Genomic DNA, 19,774 nt, shown 5'->3' with positions numbered 1-19,774 from the left:
AAATAAGCCCAAAGTTCCCATCAGAGAATTCGAAATCTTACTGCAGAGAAAGCATCCTCCTCTAAGGAGCTCTTGATTCATACTTAACATGCAGAAAGATAATTACAATGTGCTAGAAACATTTCTTCCAGAAAGCATTTTAACACGACTAGGAAGCCTCACAAACACATACAAGCATAACCTCTATGGGCTGTAATTCAAACACAAGACTTTTTCCACTGGTTAACCACAACAGAAAGAAATGAATCCACCAGATTCTTCTCAGATTAAATTTCCTTTTAAATTATTCACATATTTAGGAAGACACAAACAATTTACTGAGAAAAGCTACAGTGCCAAGAACTAACTGATAGCAAATAGCTAATGAACGAAGTCATTTTTTTCATTTACTTAGAGTTTAAATACACCCAGAGAAAATAATTCTAATTCTGAAATCCACAACAGTGCTTAAGACTACATCTGGGAGATGGGTGGGAGAGAAAGGCTAAGGGTTAAAATGACAAAAGGAACACAATAGCAAGGCTGGTTCATAACTCACATTTCCAGTACTTCTATGTTTTTATTAATATAGGCTTTAAAAGCCATACTCAGGAATCAGGGCTCCACTTTGTCACTATGAAGTAATAGGAACTGCAGATCAGTCCCAAAGAGGACCCATCGCTCCCAGTGCCAGCAGGGCAGAAGGCAACAACACCTGTTTATCTATTTATTGATTCTGCAGGAAAAAATCTACGTTATTACCAGAAGTGCGGCACAAATTGGACACCAATGCATTTTCCTAATCACCTCTGCTTGGAAAACCAACCAAAGTAGTTGCTCTTGGAACCCAAGGGCAGTTTTAATGATGTATAGGCTGAAGGTAATGAGTGAACGTCCCAGATGGATACCCACTGAAGGGAGCCATAGCTGCCTGTCAGTCAGCAGCACGAGGACAGAGGCAGAGTAGGGAAGATGGAGAGTACAAAATGATGTGAGACTACTTTAAAACCCTGCAATTAACTCAGTGGTTACCACACAGGTGGGATACTTAAGGTCACAGTAATGAGTTGGAACACACACAGAGATGGATGAGTGAATTAGTTTGGAGAAATGCTCTCTCTCCCTCCTGCCTGCCGAGCAAAATGCTGCTGGCAAGGCGCAGGAGTGCTGAGTGCAGGAGGGGTGAAGCACCGTGCTTTACAGGGACAAGGGACAGCGCGAGCTGCAGCCCTGCCATGCTCAGTGTTCACCTGCTCCTGCTCACAAACAGCACGGTACTTGGTTCGGTACTGAGTCAGGTAAACAGAATGAAAGTGTAGGATTTTGCTCTTCTCCTACCGTATTGATAAAACACTCCATTTCTCATGTTAAAAAAATCTCTCACTCTTAGAGCTATGCAATTTCATAGTTACAAGAAAATAATCTGTAAATGACTGGCCTAATTTTATGCTAGTACATGTACAGAAACATATTGGCCAGCTATTATTTTATTTACTTGGTAACATGTACCACAGTGGACTTCGCAAACAATTGTGTTCAAATCATATCTATACACATTAGGTTTTGCCTTCACATTTGGCCAGATTATTACTGAAATTCTTATCAGAAATGTACATGCAAGATAAGAAAAATCTTCCCAACATCCTACATTTTGGCACTCTCAGTGGACAGCAGAAGTGAACTGTAAGACTCAAGTATGGATTTCTTCCCCCCCTCTAGGGAGTGGTGGATTTTAAAATCTACGGATTAAATAGGTATATAATAACTCGTAGCTGGTACATGGCAAATCAAAGCTATTCCTTCTCATTATGTCCAGATAAAACATATCAAATGTTCAACAATTCAGTTTAATCTGTATTACCATGCAATTCAGAGTTAATGTACCTAGTATGCAAAATTGCCTGAGCATGTTCTGCAAACCTCAGGTGTCCTCTTTAAGGCTAAAACACAAGTTGAATGAATAAACAGCTTAAGACCGTTACGAAATATGAATCTGTATTTGCAGAATCTTTGCTGTATGCCATTTCACAAATAGGGTAGTGCAAAATCCACTGATACCAGGCAATGGCTACTCTACTCCAGACCAAGACCTCCATACACAACCAACCTTGGCATACACAAATACACAAAACTATTAAAATGCAACTCTCAATTTAACCCTTTTTAGTTTATGCAAGCAGGCATATGCAAATAGTAAAAGCCTCAAAATCAAAACGATGTATTTTGATTAAATTTTATTTCTGGATGAAGGCTAATTTTTATGTCAATTGAGATACTTACTGTGTACAGGATCGGACACTGCACAGAATGCAACTCTTGCCTTTGGTATTTAGTTTATATCATCCAGAAGCCTCCAATTTTGTTTTGGGATGCAGTATATGTTACTATTACTTTGTGCCACGTGATAGTAACCTGAAAAGTCAGGTATTTGTTTTTCTGCTTTCTTTCACATACATATTCTCCCATTGTATGAAAAAAGGCATTTTGAATCGAACAATGGACTGCAAACTAGATTTCTAAGCAAACATCTTTCAGCATTAGGAAAGCTTCACTAGCAGGTAGTTTCACAAAAACAGAAACAAGTGTTTCTGAAAATCCTGCTTATAATAGTTAAAAAGGTGCAAGCACCCTTTCTAATAAGCATCTATATTGATTTCTGTAGAAACTATTTTAAACTAAATGTCACTAAACATCTCATACCACTGAATATATTTATGATTTGCCACTTCGTAACACATGTCACATAAAAAAGTAGAAAAAGCAATATCAAATCCACATAATTTTACAATGATTGTAAATATAGACATGCCTTTAAAAATGTTACTGAAAATAATATATATAATTGACTGAGATCAAGCTTGTAAGAATATAATTAGGTGTTTTTTAAACATAGCCATCAAGTCAGGAAGAGATTCTGCTACATCCCAGAACAGAATAGATATAATGTACGTGTTTTTCCCTGCCTTTTTTTTTGTTCTTCTTAATATAAAAATATAGTATATATAGCATATAGCTGGTTTCTTTACTTTTTTTTTTTTTTTAAAGAGCTCTCGGAAGAAAACATTTTTACAATGTGTACCCCAGAGACAACAGTACGGGGGGGAGGGATGTACCCCCAGAGACAATAGTACAATGGATGTTGTTCTTACTCTGGATGCAAAAAAATAATAATAATCTTTACATGCAAACATAAAGCATGGCAGATGTTTAGACTGGCATTCCAAAATACTGAATTTTTAGCTTTAACTTCCTGTAAATCCTGGCTTTTTGGCATAGATTTCAGCCACATCTGAACCAAAAATTTACAAAAGGAGGGTTAAAAACAAAGGACTGCAGTCCAAAAGACCGCAGTCTCATTCTGCCTCTCCCTACAGCTTCCCTTCTCTGTTTCCTAGAAACTAAAAACCATCTAGATATACAGCCCTGGCTTCAGTGAATCATAAATTCCTGTAAAAAGAATTCAGAGTTCACACATTACAGCAACTATTATTTGGGTGGGGCAGGGGGAGAAAAATTAAGCAGCAATTCTACCTTAAGCTAAAGCATTAATGTAACATTACATTAATGTTAATTAATGTTAGCAGTTGTGGAAAGCAAGTGTAAGAAGTCCACCTGTTACTTACTTATTATTATTACTACACATATTAAAGTCATGACTAATTGTATACCTATACTTTAAGATGGATTTTATTTGGTAGCCATAATGATACGCAGCAAAAACTCAAAATGGGATGTTTATAGAGAAAACATCAGAAATGCATATGTAATTAAATGAAGCACTATATTGTATTTGATAAATTTAGTTTTCTTTAAATTCCTCATAAAGGAAATAGATTTTACATACCTTTGAAATATTACTCGATCGACTTGTGGAACGCCCTGGGGATTTGTCATTCTGGAAAACAAAATTAGAAGATGAAAAAAAACGTATAGCAACTTCTACCTAAGAAAAAGTTGTACTCTTTTTGTGATTGTGAATGCACAGAGTTTCTCTTCTGGTATTTTTCATTCAGGTTGGAAACGGAATACACAGTGAAAGAATGCTCAACAACTAAGCCATTACAACGTTCATGTGACTTACATCAGCAAAAGCTGACAGAAGGCCTGCAAGAAAACAACGTTAGCACCTAATTGCTTTTTTTTTCCTTTGTTGTTGTTGGGTTTTATAACAGTATTTTGATTGAAAAGTTGATGTACCACCATAGCTTCTCGTGCAACCTGATGCTCTTGTAAGAACAGAAACGTTGTGTGACAAATAATAAAATCCACCTAGTTACACTAGGGTAACTTTCTGAGCATATCCCTGTCCAAAAAAGTTGAGTTCATCATTCAGGAAGATTAAAGAGCTCTATATGACTTCATGGCCAAACACCTCCTGAGAACAACAAATTGTAACTAGTCATAGATACACCAATTTAACACTTACCCCGCCTCCTCTGTCACCCCCACAAACACACATGTAGGCAACACCAGGAGACTGAAACCCATTAACGAAGAATCCATTGATCAGCCACATTTCTAGAGCACAATACTGTGTTTTTTTTTTTTTTTAATTGTTTGCTTTGATTTGTTTGTTTTCTGGTAATTCAAATGAGGAAGTGAAGCAATCGTTCAATTATTTCTTCAGTATTTATGCTTATTTTGGAAAAAGTGCTCATCCCCATGGTAAATTCATGTTATGGCAATCACAGAAATTCTTTTCTCAGCAGTGAGAATATAGGCTCAAACACTAAGGTGGAGTATTTATAAAAATCAGACTAATTTTTACCTAGAAAGGGTTGAACTAGACACCCATTCATGCAAGAGTGTTAGATTATCTACTGGAGGCTGAGGGGAAAGGCCCAAAAACCAAAGCAGAGCTTTCACCTGTGCAGCTTAATTCGGAACAGAAGCACCATCACACCAGGCTTACAAATAAATTAATAATTTCCTACAAACATGTCAATAAAAGTCTTTTAACTTCATTATAACCCATCTCTCCTCATCTTTCTTTTCAAGAATGATAGAAAAACACAGAAGCTGCCTGTTAAAAAGTCTAAATTTGCTATACCATTAATGCTCATCTCTAGTCTAGAGAAAAAAAAAATGCTTAGGAAAAAAATACTTTGCCATTTTCCTATTAAAACAGCTGCTTCAATTTCAACTCCAGTAGGCACACCAAAATGATGAACAGGCACAGATACATATTCATTTCTTAGTCTGTACAGAAAGCTCCAAACCGACTTGCTGTTTCACATACACCTCGTACAGCTCTCTTCCTTTAGACCAGGGGTAGCTCACGTTTTTGTTCCGTCCCTCGGCACCATCCATCTTCTGCACTGCAACTATTAACATACCGCACTCTTTTTACTTTACCCTCACAAACAGTAGGTAGCACAAAATATTCCTGCCCTCAAAAAAACAGTGCCACTGAACTTCCCAACCATACATCATTCCCCATTTTATTCTACCACCCAGGCTAATTCTCAGGACTTAAATACCTGCAGGTTTGTCTGTCGGAGTTTCTTCATTTCCAGGAAGAATTAAAAAAAAAAGTTTAAGTTATCATTCATTTATTATACCTTGTCCTTGAGGTAGGCCCTGCTTTGAGCAGGGAACTGAACCAAATGATTCCTTCTGACCTCAAGTATTCTATGATTTGATTATTATTTCTGTGATACATTATCCACTGTAGCTTGGGCAAATATGATTAATAAATTACTATTTTCTTATACTTTTTAGACAACACTCGACATATACACTTATGAACGTCTTCATTTATATCCACAGAAAATATACTTTGTATTTTCTGGGTCAACATTCAGAGATGCTCAGCTCTGACCTCAAAATAATCGAAGTTATGGACCCATGAAATTAATTCCTCTTCCACAGTTGGGAATTACAAATGGGGTTCATAGTTGAGAAACTCCCTGCTAAAAGCATGCGACCTTTATCCTCCACCACTTGGCCTAAAGAAATATTTTGTATTTTCTGACAGTGGAGTGAACTCTGGAACTTGCAACTTCCTTTCTTTTAATCATCTGTCATCAATGATCCATTTTTATAATCTGTGCCCGGGCTGCAGCTCTCTAGGATTTTTACGTGATCCGTTCTTCACTACAGCACGTATCTCCTTTACTTCAGCTACAACAAGGTCCAGGCCCGCTGACAACTCTTAGCATCCAAACTGCAGAGTACTAGCTCATCCACTGAATGGTCTAGGTTGAGAGAAAGAATGCTGGCTCTCTACAGCTTTGGGAAATCAAGAGAAAAAATAGTGTTGTGTTTTTTTTGTTTGTTCTGTTTGTTTTTTTTTTTTTAAATCATAATCTCCCAGTTGAGGCATTCCACGGTGATTTATCCCAAGGAGGACACAAATAAAACACAAAATGTTGCACTAAATAACCATACGTAAATCGAAGACAGAATTCCTCATTCAAGTTCACATTGAACTTGCATGACTGTTCATGCAAAGAAAGAACAGAATAGATAAGTTATGGAAATATCTCTTTTGATATGCTGTCCTTAAAGACGGCTTATGTTCTATAATTCCATTATAATGGTTTATCTTTATGGAATACACACATTGTTAAGAATAATTGATTCCTTTTCTTACCGTAAGTGAAGAGAAACTTACTGTATTGAAGAATATTTTTCTTACAAGCTTGCTAAACACTGATAATAAAGATTGCTTCTCCGCGCATTCAGTATTATTTTACATTTGAAAGGTTATATCCAAAGAAATATGTGTTCAAACTTCTATGCATATTCTTGTGCATCACACAAATGTCTTATCACGTACTTCCAATCCGACTATTTGAGGGGGAAAAAAGTAGCATTCACCTTTTTGATTAACACGTCAAAGGAGGAATTGTTTAATGCCTGTAGCTAGGGTTTCTGATCTCCTTGACTGAGTTTTCTAAGTGTACACATGCAGAGTGCTGGCCCTTGAGCAAAGCAAAACCAAAACATGCAGAACTATGTCTTGCTAAAATTCTGAAACTGCCTTTTTCTCCACTCAACAAAACACCTCCTTCCAAGAGTCCACAATAGACACGAGCCTTTTGGTTTTCTTTTTCAGCTCCTTGTTAAACACTCAGGGTGTTCTCTGAAGTCTGCACTTTGCTTTTTTCTGTATTTAAACACTGTTCAAAAGCTCCTTGTTAACTTTGTACCAAAGGAGTCTTTATTACCCTATTATTTGAAGGAATGGAACAATTACATCCATCAACTTTAAAGTATTTTTCAGCACTTAGAATGATAATAAAAAAAAACTTTTTCACTTTTGGCTGATTCATTATTCAATGGTGGTGTCAATCAAGTAAAGCATGATGACCAGCATAGGAAACCAGGTTTCCATCTGGTGGGTAACTGGGACTTGGAAATTGTTCTGATTAAAATGGATGGAAATGAATATGAGGAGAAAAAAACCAGCATTTTGGTTTTTTGATTCATTCAAGTATCTTTTTGATATAAGTAGAAGGGTTTTATACAGGAAAAAAAAAAAGCTTTGCACTAAACATACTAAACATTTCTCTGAAACAGACAATGCTCTGTTTCAAAAATGTCTTAACAGTGCACTGCAAAATATTTGTCCTTAAGAAAAATTTCACCAAAACAGCTTCCTGTTGAAATTCTGAATTTAGATTAATCAGCGTTTTTCATCGGAACACTTCGTTCCCCCAGAAGAAAGTAGCCAAGCAGCTTTATTCACTGTATGTTGCATTATGCAGTCCAAAAAAACACCCCTGGATGCCTCTCCTTACTTCCAGACATGCTGTTCCAGCAATATCTCATTTTTTCTTTCCTGTCTTACATCTGCAGACTTGAGACTGCATATCCATCCTGCTCCCTCCTCATAACCAGCAACTTCAAAAATAAAACACTAATCAGGTATCTCTGAAAATGTGACAGCATAGAAACAAGCTCCTATAACTATTTTACAGGAATATAGAAGAAAAGTAGTCTGTGTCTGTAAATTTCCCAATTTCTGTTGTACCAAGGTGATTTACAAGGATGCCATTGAAAATGAAATTCAGCCTTCGATACAAATTTTGGGACAAGAAGAAAGAGAAATAATACCATGAAGTTTGAGACTACAACATGTTCATGGAACTGCTCTGGGAGGAGTTATATGTGCACCTGTCCCACTGCATCATGCAAAGAAACCAACTCCAGTTTTAATAAGAAGTTAAAAGAACTAAAAATAAAATCACAGAATCACTCTTTTTCTGTCTTTAAATCACCTCCTAAAATTTCAATTCACTATTAGACTGGGTTCTTGAACTGGTATTTTTTGCACTGACCAGCTTAAATTCAAGCCCATTAAACCTTCTGATGCTCAAAGATACATTTATTCCCCCACCTTGCAACTGTGACTTACATTGCTAACAAACTGCATTTTTATTACAGCAAGAGAATATAACTCTGACTGGGTAGAGGAGAAGGGCAGTAGTAACAAATCCCTAAAATACTGCTGTGACAGTTCAGACTCTCATCACAGAGAGGAAAGTGGCGGATTAGCTGGTTGCTTTCTGACTTTTGCACTGAATTTTCTTACGCATAGTTAGTGATTTTAAGTTTTGCTGGGCAGCAAAGCCTATTCAAGTCCACTGATCTGTTTGTCTGGCTTGCTTCCTTCAGCTTCTCTTGCAGCTCTGGCTCTGAGCCCCGCTGGGGCTGACCCCGGCAGCTTGCTAACATTGTACCACATCTCTCTGCAGAGAGCATAGCAGCATCAGGAACTAATCACAGAATCTCCCCACAGGAGCCTCCTTTCTCAGCACCTTTTCACTTCTGGAATTTCAAATAGGGACAGATAAGGCTTCCACTTTAGGTCCTTGGCTACCACATATGTAGATGATCTCAAATCGCAACATCAGTAGTTGGAAATCTATAGATCTTGAAAAATTAAGAGGAATTAACAAACTTACATATATGTTACTTATACAATACACTTATTTCAGTATCTCAATATGAAAACAGAAAGACAGAAACATAAAACAGGCAGCATCCACTTTAACTGAGAAAGAAAAACTGCAATGCCCATAATTAATTAACACATAAATACATGGTGTAATTACTGCACATCATGCATAATTTTACTGTGGAACCCAGAATGTTTTCAATACCAAAAAACAGCTGGATTCAAAGTGTCAACTCGCAGAAGAGAATTCCTCTGGGAACATTATTGTGATGCAGATGCAACCTTTAACTAAAATAACAATAACAAAAGACAAATAAGAGCTACTAATAAAAATATAAAATAACACACATTCATGTATTATTCATACTTTTATGCTATATCACATCTCTCTACCTAAAACATCTAAGAATATATAACATATCTACCTATATATGAATGTATTTATATGTATAGATATGTACATTTATGCAATTTTTCCTTGTTATCTACTACTGAGCATGGCCATCCAGGAAAACAGCATCTCCTACATTTTGGTTATTGCTACATTATTCAAAAACTATTTCACAGTTTCTCATTTTTGGTCTAAATTATTAAATTGAATACATGTCTATACATATTTATTTACGACTACTTATGCTGAGAAGGTAATGAGAGAGTTCCTACTGCCTGAGCATATCACATGCCTCTTGGCCAGTTTGGACTTGGACAACCTCTTCTCCACTGGAAGGATGCTAACAACCGTCAGCGTAATTGGAGACTTCTAAAAAGCTTTGATGTGGGGAATTTGAGTCCCGGAAGGAATTCAAAGCAGATTTCAGTCACAAAATAACACTGGGAAGGCAGCTAAGCTGGAATTGACAGTTATCTTTCATTATTGATGGAATTATTTTCAGTGCTGTTACATTTTATATAACTTTTTCCAACTTTCAAATATTCAACAATTAGCCATATGACTGCTCTTATAAATGGATCATACCACTAAATCACCAAACATTAAATTTCTGGTAGTTCTCTCTTTTTTACAAAAAAAAAAAAAAAAAATTTAATCTCCCTTCTTTGTAAGCAAATAAATAACTATTTTGTTAAATGTTAAGGGGTTTATTCAGTAAGAAGGTCAACATTTATATCAAATCATCTACAAAGTCACTGGCAAAAAGCTCATGAAGAAGGTTAACCTAAACAGACTGAAGCTCTATATTATACAGCAGGGCCCTACAAAACCAGCTGATTATCACAAATAAAGCTTCTTAGGATGCTGAAGCACTTCAAACATGCCATTCTGGCTATCACCTGTGGAAACAATTTAAATCAGCATGACATAAAGAAGTTAATTTTATTAGCCTAGAAGTTGCTTATTTTCCATATACGTATGTATATGTCTATCTGTACGTGGGCAGATGGGTATAAGCAAGGATACAGCAACCTCCTCACTAGTGGGCTGCTGGGAAGCCTTTCAGGAATCACGTACATGTGCTTTACTGGTCAAATGTCCCCTGACTGCTTTTGCAACCAAGGTACCGTTGTAGCCAGACTTATGGCACCCAAGGCCATACACATCTCATGTTGGTACTCTGGCAGCAGTAAGGTTTAGAGATAAACATTTAATGAAATTAATGAAATTATATTTTCTTGTTCAGTGTTTTTCCCTCTGAAGAGAAACCCGTAATGCCACTAAGTGCATGCCGCAGACATACCACTCTGTTACTTACAGCTGCTTCTTGTGCTTGTATGTCTAACGGGCTTGGGCCATTTCTCTCCTATCTTACCTCACAGCAGTCTCACTGAACACAATGTAACAGCTTATCTGTAGCGTAAGCTGTTAATAAGCATGAGAAACATATCAGAAACTGATCCAGCATCCTTTTGATTTGAAATTGCTAATTACACTTTAATGAGGCTCAGAGCAATTTTCCTCACAGGCCAAGATGAGTCAATAGCGGGCTTGCCGTTACAATACAAGGGCTTCACAGTGACACTTCTACCTGCAATTACATGGACAATTTCCATGTTACAGAATTCAGTTTCTTTCTCTGTATTTCACAGACCTACAGGGTCAAAACCTGTTTAAAAACTGGTATAAATACATTACTACATTAAAAAAAAAAAAAAGTGAATGAACCTTAAAACAGCGCAGGCGTTGACAGGCTACAGTCAGAAAGCAGCTTGTACTAACCACTGGAAACTGTTTTGAGGTGGAAAGGCATCTTCCCCTGCCATAACTGCAATTCCTGTAACAGCTCACGTCTTACTTTGTTGCACCATACCTAGGCGAAGCGAAAAGTTCCAAGAAGCCCTTGCCAAAACTAGAAACGAAATAATCATGAAGTTGGAAGTAAGTTCAACACATCTCAGTAAACTTACAATGTGTGTCACATCACGGTCCTTGACTGATCGTGAGAGAAGCAGCTAGTTAGAAACTTCCTTTGGAAAACGCTTTCTGGCAATGCTTTACACTAACGAGAATAAGGTTAAAGGAACAAAACTGAAAATACAAAAAGCCGGGATTTCAGAAGATCAACATACAAGGGTGAGCACGAATCTTTGCAACACAAAAACCATACACAGGAGTCAAAGGCTGCTGCTCATTAGCACCTCCTGCTTTGTGAGAGCAAAGTGCACTGGCTCCTGCTGCAATTAAGACAGCCAGGGGCTGGGGTCTGCAGGTGACTCCTTCACATGCAGACCAAAGAGGAGCCATTTGATTCAGTTCAGAGGCTGAAGGAGATCACGTCCTTTCCCTCGCTGAGCAAATGAACTTGAACAAACCTTAAACTGATCTAAGAATGGCCTTTAATGTTTTCCAGACTAGCTGCTGCAGGTTAGTTACTTCTTTATCCAAGTCAATAAAATGTAGTGCAAAAATCCAGCCCCAGCCCCAGATGACTCAGGTTTGAGCTGAACAAGTTACCACAGGGGAAGTTTCCAATATATGCTGTTTTATGAAGTTCCAACATGTCAAAAATATCACAAATTGCATACATATCCCTCAGCAACAGAGCATCCTTCAGGAAGAATATCTGAAGTAGACGAGATGCTAAAACATCCTGGCTTAAAGTATGATACGATTCTATGTCCAAAGCATCAAATTATTAAAATACTAAAGAGAATTGAGAGGATTTGTACAAATACAAACGTGTGAATATGAGGTAACAGATTTTGTATTGTTCAATACAATGCATTATGTTTTTTGTAAATCTCTCCACTCACCTTCTTTCTAGGAGGTGAAACTGTATGCTGCTCGGCACAGACCCAGGCAGTAAGCAATGCACCGCCTGGTGCCAGTGGATCTTTCTGCCTCCTCTGATGTGTGGTAACACACAAGATGGCAGCTACTGGCAGAGAGATTTGTGCTGTGGTGCAGCCCCGTCAGGCAGCTCAGCACCCCTCGTCCGCTCGCCCACCCTGCCAGGCGGGATGGGGAGAGAAAGGGAGAGGCAGAAGTGCGAGAGCTCAGGGCTGGGGCAAGGACAGCTCGATGGGGAAGGCAGAAGCTGCGCGAAACAGAGCCCGACCGGGCCCCACTGGCTGCTTCCCACCGGCAGGCAGGTGCCAGCTGCTACGGGCCAGCAGGGTTCCTCACACGGGGCGGCTTCTCGGGGAGACAAACGGCATCGCTCCCAACGTCCCCCTTCCTCCTCCTCAGCCCCGGCTGTCATTGCTGAGCGTGAGGCCAGGCGGTGTGGGACATCCCCTTGGGCAGCCTGGGCCAGGTGTCCTGGCTGGGTCCCCTGCAGCTCCTGGGGCACCCCCAGCCCCTCGCTGGCAGGGCAGCGCGAGGAGCTGGGAAGGCCTCGCCCCTGGGCCAGCGCTGCTCTGCAACAGCTGAACATCCACGTGCTGTCACCACTATTTTCTTCAAAAGTCCAAAATAGCATTGTGTGAGCCTCCAATGAAGAAAGTTAACTCTGTCACAAACAAAACCATGAGACGGTGCTGTTCTATTCAAAAAGATAGCAGTATTTTATTACCCAGCTCTTTTCCATCCATCAGAGCCAACGCACACCAACTCCCTCACCAGTGGCTAGGTTAACCTAACGAACCATTTTCTGAGAGCTCCTGTGATGATGATGTCTGAGCCCCATCAAGCACAATATGATCTGCAGCGGGAGCTTCAGAAGGCACAGACAAACACTAAAGCCCAGTGGGTGCTCATCAGTTAGAGAACGGTTTTATAGGAAGGCTCCCCTAGTCTTTCTACCCTCTTTGTAAAGAGTAAGAGAGAAAGAAAACCACGCTACAATGTAACAGCACATCACTCTTATTGTACATTTGTTGTAAACTGTCATGTTTATTATATCATTTTTTTCTATAAAAATACAGTAATGAAGTAAGCCCTGATTCCATTGAATCCAGCCTTTCGCTACTTAGGTTGCTTTTTATGATCCCAAACTGTTGAACTTGCAAGGTCAGCATGTTATATTTTTCACACTAACCAGATTTCATTTACCCTTTTACTTACATTAACCTTAACAAAAAACACCAGCATTTAATCCGAGGTTGTTCTCTATGATTGGGTGTTCTGAGTCACTCTCAGTATGCAAAAAATGCATGTCTAAAACAGTCTCCTTGCTGGCTCACTGACAGCTTGGTGAAGACCAAGCATCAAGCATTAATTACACTGCATGAAAAGCCTACTGTAATTAGCTGCCTTTGCTCTTCTGGTTTTAACTTTGCTGGAGATGGGGGGGAAGCTGCCAAAATGTTCGTCCCTAGTAGCATTTTTCTTCTTAGCAACATAGAAGTGATTTCTGTCTTTCTACAAAGCTGACCACTGAGTTGAAAATTAGAAGATGCAAAGCTGGATGGTGGACAAGTGAAACCTGACATTACCTTCTTGTTAAAAAGACACAGGGAAAAAGCAGAGGAAGACTCTAACTTAAAAATAACAAGCTGCTAGTCTATACCTGAGTGACATACCTTGGTATGATAAAGATGGAAGGAATACTGTTTACAAATAGAATTAGATGAAAAATGCAGTGAGGGATAATACAACTAACTAAATCTGAAGAAGGTATTAGGAAAATAATAATGAAATAAAAAAAAAAAAATCGCTCTTTAGAGTCAAAAGAGTAAGCTATAGGCAGGGAGAGTAATTGCATCAATTCGTTATTGTCTGGTTTTGACCAGAAAATTGCATGCATATCGACAGTCAAATACAAGGCTCTAACTTCTCTGTCACGGTGTCTATAGAAGATTTACTTGTCACACTGACAAATGATTTTTGGCCTACAAACACCTTCCTAACATTTTTGTGTTCCACTGCTATTTCCTAACATACTCCTCTTCAGCAAAAACTCTGAGCTTTATTATTCTTATATCAATGTCTAACTACAGCCTATTTAATTTCCATCATCTTACTACATTAATCAGAGCACTTCAGTTGGAACAGGTAGTAATACACTTTGTGATAGATTTACACACATCAAAACCACCGTCTGCTACTTGGTTGTTACTGTCTAAGTCACCTGGCAATTATGCACAGCCCACACGATTGCACTAATGCTTGATTCACATTCTTTTATTCCTGGAGACATGCTATGGGAGGTGCTGTGTTTGGGTGTCGTTGATAAAGATACCTTACCATGGAAAACCACAAATGTTATTTTATACCTTTTTTTCTTGGCATTACTCAGCTACAGAAAATGAAGACAAGCACCATTTTTTTCTCTATATGTACAAATATAACAAACAGTTATTCACAATATGTTACCCCTCTTAAATGGGTTTGACCTATGGAACATGGAAGAGAATCCTCTTCCCTATGACATCAAATTCTCATTTTGTCTATCTTCCATGATGAACAGACATGCAACGTGATTAACTTCACTGCAGAATCCTTAAATCAAGTAGCACTGTCACTTACACACATTACCTCTTACAGATAACTCATTTAAGCATTTTTCATCCGTGATCAATATGGATCTCGTGTGTTTGCTTTTTCGTTCAAGTACTGATTTCAGCTTCAAATGGTCCACTAGTCACTATATCCATTTTCAAAAGCTCCCAGTACATCATGAAACTTTGCTTTTCCATAAGATTCTGAGTGAGTCCAAGGAGAAGACTTGGACTTTTTCTTTCCTTTTTTTTTTTTTCTTTTTCTTTTTTTTCTTTGTCTTTTAGGTAAGACATTTGTTTCTCATCTGTTGGGATGTTTCCCTGAACGCCTTGTCTCTGCGAAGATCCTCTCCTGTTTGAACACTCTTGGTGGTCAGTATAAAATTTTCAGTAAGTAATTGTAAGGAGTAGTAAATCCAATTTTTCATTTTTATTTTTTAAAGAAAGTAGATAGAGATAATTATCTGTGGACCATGTCACCCAAATTTTAATTCACAGTATGATATGCATTCAATCTTCTCTTTGTTAACTATCAATATATTCAAATTCTTTAATTGAAAATACAAACTATCTTGTTTCAGAAGCCAGAATTCAGAGGTCACTTTGTTGTCTGCCAATTACTGTGACCTGCTGGATTCCAGACAATTAATACCCAAGATGAAAGATTCTGGCCAGCCAAGTAATTGTCTAACAGCCAAATGTTTATCAAAAGACAAAAGACTAATTAAATACACAAAGTCAAAGTGCTTCAATTACAACAGAGCTATAACCACATTCCTTGATATGTGCTGTATGTTCACCTGTCACCATTTTTCATTTTTTTTATCTGATTACAAGCTTTAGGTCGTCTTTGTGAAATCAAACTCCTCCAAGCAAAAGGAAAAATGATGGAAACAGCATCAGAATATCCAGGCATTTGATTGTACAGGTGCCCAGGACAGGAAGCAGAATAAAAAAGAATGAAAATGAGCTAAACTACATGGAAATCAATTCCAGAGCAAAGTATATTGATATATGAGCCTTATATATCACAATAAGAAAGCATATATGACATCCCACAATCTTATCAGTGTAAATCAGAGTACTTCACTCTGATTTTTCACCTAAAATGCCATTCTATAAACTGGTATTTCATGTAATTGCTTTTATAACAGAACAACTTGTACCTAAAGAGAATACTCTGTCACAGTGGTCCTTAAAAAATATTCACTAATTTTGACACATTGCATTAAAAATATTACTACTTCCACAAAAATTCAAAGTACATTTTGTATTTCAAATCACCCATTTCTTCTCCCTCACATTAAAGTATTTTCTCTCTCATAACCTTGTTATTATAATCATTGGCCAATTTGATTCATTATTCAGCCTAAACCTTCTGACCTACAACAGCAACAAGAATAGGAACAAAACTATAGATAAAATTAAGTTCTTGACCAAAGATAGAGATGCATACTTTAGTATAAAGCTGCTGCTGCTGCACTTAGGTGTCCTTAATCATGAGATTTCAAGTTATAATTCCTAAATTATTCTCCAGCCACTTTGTGTATAATACTTTAAATTATATATGCATACATTGCTACCTCCAAGCTAACTCAAACTGCAATCATAGAATGGCTCGGGTTGGAATGGACCTCAAACATCACCTAGTTCCAACCTCCCTGCCATAAGCGAGGATGCCACCCACCAGACCAGGTTGCTCAGGGCCCCATCCAACCTGGCCTTGAACACCTCCAGGGATGAAGCATCCACAGCATCCACAATTTGTGCCAGTGCCTCACCACACTCTGAGTGAAGAATTTCCTCCTAAACTCTTATCTAAATCTCCACTCTTTTAGTTTAAAACCATTTAAAGGTTTTTTAGTTTAAAACCCCTTGTCCTGTCATTAAATTATTAATTATTAATAATTACTGTTAACATGCAACATCTTGACCAAATTATTCTTCCAGTCACACCAATGAGAAAAGAACAGAAGTCCAAGCCCGAATTCTGTAAACTGCAAGAACAATTTGGTTACACTTGTATCTGTGATAGAAATAAAGTTCTAGTGGCAAACTATACGTTACTGTTTTGCAGGAATAGGTTGTTGGATGACTGAATAAAATAGATTTAAAAACAACAAAAACCAAACCAAAACAGAAATGCACTTGTAAGAAGAGCTCACAGAAATTACTGACATTGGATAAGAGTGGAATTAAGAGAACTTTGGTCAAACCCTAGTGACTGCTACTGCCAGATGCAGCCAAAAAATCAGAAATGTTACCAGCTGAATATAATTCTGTACCGGTAGGCCTAGATTCAAAGGCCCATTACTCTTACCATACAGTGTTAGTATGTCTAGAACCCTTGAATCACAAACTGGAAATAATAAACATAAGGACGTGAAGGAAAGTCATGGCAGATGAACCTGAGATGCGTGTAGATTCCACAGATTCATTCATCAGCATCTTTCCCATCTCTTCAGCAAATCCCAAAGTACATCTTAATGGTAGATTAACTGAGGTTAATAGTTAACTAATCTGTTAACTAATTTTAGTTAACTAAGACTGATAGTTTGGGGCTCATTGTTTAATTTTATTATGCACCCATTTGTTTAGCCATTAGGGAGTTCATGATTTGCACCTTACATTTGAACATTGCAACTCTTCCTTCTAAGTCTCAAAGCAAAATATCAACTTTAGTTCTTGAATGACAAAGTTTAAAACTCTTCAGCAAAGCTCTTATGATAGTTCACGAAGTGATACATTTATTTACGCTAAAATGTGTAGAAAGGTTGGAGGAAACAGACACCTTCAGGTTAAAAACACGTATCTGCAGTAATTTCTCTCTGCTTCAGAATTAATACTGAAGTTCATTCAAACTTCATTTCTACATACTTTGATCCAACGTGTGGAAATCCTTCAACCATCAAGGCAGTACGAACTTTCAGATCAGGAAGTTTTCATATATGCTGCCAAAGAACTCTATTACAGAAATAACTATATTTGTTTACAGGCAAGCTTTGTCTGATATGCATCTGTAAAGCTATTGAGACATCTTACAAAGAAGTTAGCAGCAGAAAGTAATACTTGCTGAAAAAAATAAAAAAAAATTGTCATTTACTCCAGTCCTTTGAAGAGCTGCCACAACAAAGGCTAGATCCGTATTTCGGTTATGTCTGAAATATTTTAGGTCAATAAGGTTCAGGATCTAGGCCACAGTTGTTTGTGGTTTTGTTTTGTTTTGTGTTTTATTCTTCCTGAAATATTCAATAGAGGAAGGATGCTGGAGAAATTACAACTAAATTGGGCTTATTCTTAGTACTCACATGCCTGCCTCCCTATTCATATATATTCATATATTTAGCCAAGGGGTGGAGGGAAACTATTAAACAAAAGTGTTTTGTTGTTGTTGTTTTTCTTTATAGCTATATTAATGTTTAATTAAAAGAATGAATCTTAATCTTCTTTTCCACTTACAATAACGCAAGTAAAAAGAAGTGTGGAAGCAGTGTCACTTGGACATCTATTTCGGAGCAGACTTGACCAGCAAGTCAGAAATACTCACAGCAGAGGCCTTCTATGGACTTCTGCTCCCAGACAGGTACAACCTGCATGTTCAAAGATGTGCTGAGAGAAGGACGAGTACACCGTGCCATTACTAACTGCTCCTTCCTGGCAGGTTTTGTGCTGTAACAGAGATCTCTGCTGGAAAGGGGAACACCAAAGGGGAAAAGAGAAGAAGTCCGGGGAAATGAGAGAATGGGCAGACTGGCTTAGGGAGAGAAAAGGCTACCATCACTTAGGCAAAGGAAGACTATTGCTGAGAACGCAACTTAGTAATCACATTTAGATTCAGAAATGAAAGAAAAGAAAAAATAACACCAAAATATAAGAGGAGGCTCTGCCAAATTATCTGATTAGCTCTAATGTAAAGACATTGTAAGCAGTTGTTAATTCCTCCCAGTCAGACCTTCACGCCTAATAAAAAAGTCCTTGGCATAATTAGGACAGACAATAATTCAAACTTTCCCAGAGTGCCTATAAATAGCTACTTACCAGAATATAGAGTAGACTATATTTATTTTATTCATATCTGTTAATTACTGCATAGAACTTAAGCTAATGAGTTGGGAGTATCGTCCTGACACTGTAATTGACTCAAGTATTTGCACGCAATATTCCAGGCATTTATGTTTGTCTGTCTGCATAGGCTCTAGCTGTTAAAAACACCACTGAAATTATTTACTCTCTTATTCATGAAACATTTTAATTACCATCCTAGATATCAGTTAATACCTTCTGCTTTGCCTTTTTTCCATTACTGCTGGCAACAATGAAGCCTGTTTAATTCCATTTTATTCTTTTCCGTGTTTTCTCACCAAGGAATCCTGCTTCTGTTAGTCACGACACATAATGTGAAATAAAATTACACACAAATGACTATTGTTATTTTCTAACGAAATACTATACTTTCTCTTTTTTCACTACAGTGGGTCTTCAACGTGATAAATGCTCTAGATTCCCAGTCAGCAGTGCACTTTTAGATTTCCAGCAGTCTGTGTTGGAAAGGACTTCCAGGGACGGTTTTACTACTGGAAGAAAACAAACAACAATCTGCCACTTGCATCTGAAGCAGATGTGGTGACTTACGCAGCGTCACCCTGAACCAGTGCCACAGAAGATTTGGCTCACTCATCTCAGGCAGCGATCCACAGCTTGCAGTATGATGCTCACAGAGCATCCTCAGCAGCACCCATCTCCACATAGTTGGGAACCAGGCCTCCCAGTTCTGGCAAACATTGATTTATACAGCTATAAAAATGCAGATGGTATTCAAGTGACTCTTTTAGGTCTAAAAAACATCTTTAGTTCCAACTTATTTTTTTTTTACACCTCATACAAAAACACATTCTTGCCAATTATTGCTATGAAAAAGCAAAATGACACTTTCACAGTCTGAGATATTAGGGAAGAACTTAATAGAGGGAAGAGCCTCAGAAAGAAAAACATTAATCGGTCACTCAATTTTCAGGCCTGATTTTTTAAAAATTAACATTTAACTGAAAACAAATG

The 19,774-nt window shown here is 37.8% G+C and overlaps 1 protein-coding gene across 31 annotated transcripts in view; it reads right to left on the bottom strand.

Annotated features, from left to right (window-relative positions):
- The window catches only part of MARCHF1 (membrane associated ring-CH-type finger 1), a 239,569-nt gene that overhangs the window by 52,727 nt on the left and 167,068 nt on the right, over positions 1-19,774 (bottom strand). For 30 of the 31 annotated variants that reach the window (XM_080591784.1, XM_080591783.1, XM_080591776.1 and 27 more), the window contains one exon: positions 3,824-3,874. In XM_080591784.1, the coding sequence (XP_080447910.1) occupies positions 3,824-3,874 (51 nt within the window). Of the gene's footprint in view, positions 1-3,823; positions 3,875-4,060; positions 5,431-19,774 lie in introns of those variants that run through there. The other variant, XM_080591780.1, reaches the window with a different exon arrangement.

This window comes from Anser brachyrhynchus (genome assembly GCF_964034855.1).
Source record: "Anser brachyrhynchus genome assembly, chromosome: 4".
In the NCBI taxonomy this organism is placed as follows: Eukaryota; Metazoa; Chordata; class Aves; order Anseriformes; family Anatidae; genus Anser; species Anser brachyrhynchus.
Note: the sequence above shows the minus strand (reverse complement) of the source record. Positions and strands in the feature narration are given on the sequence as shown.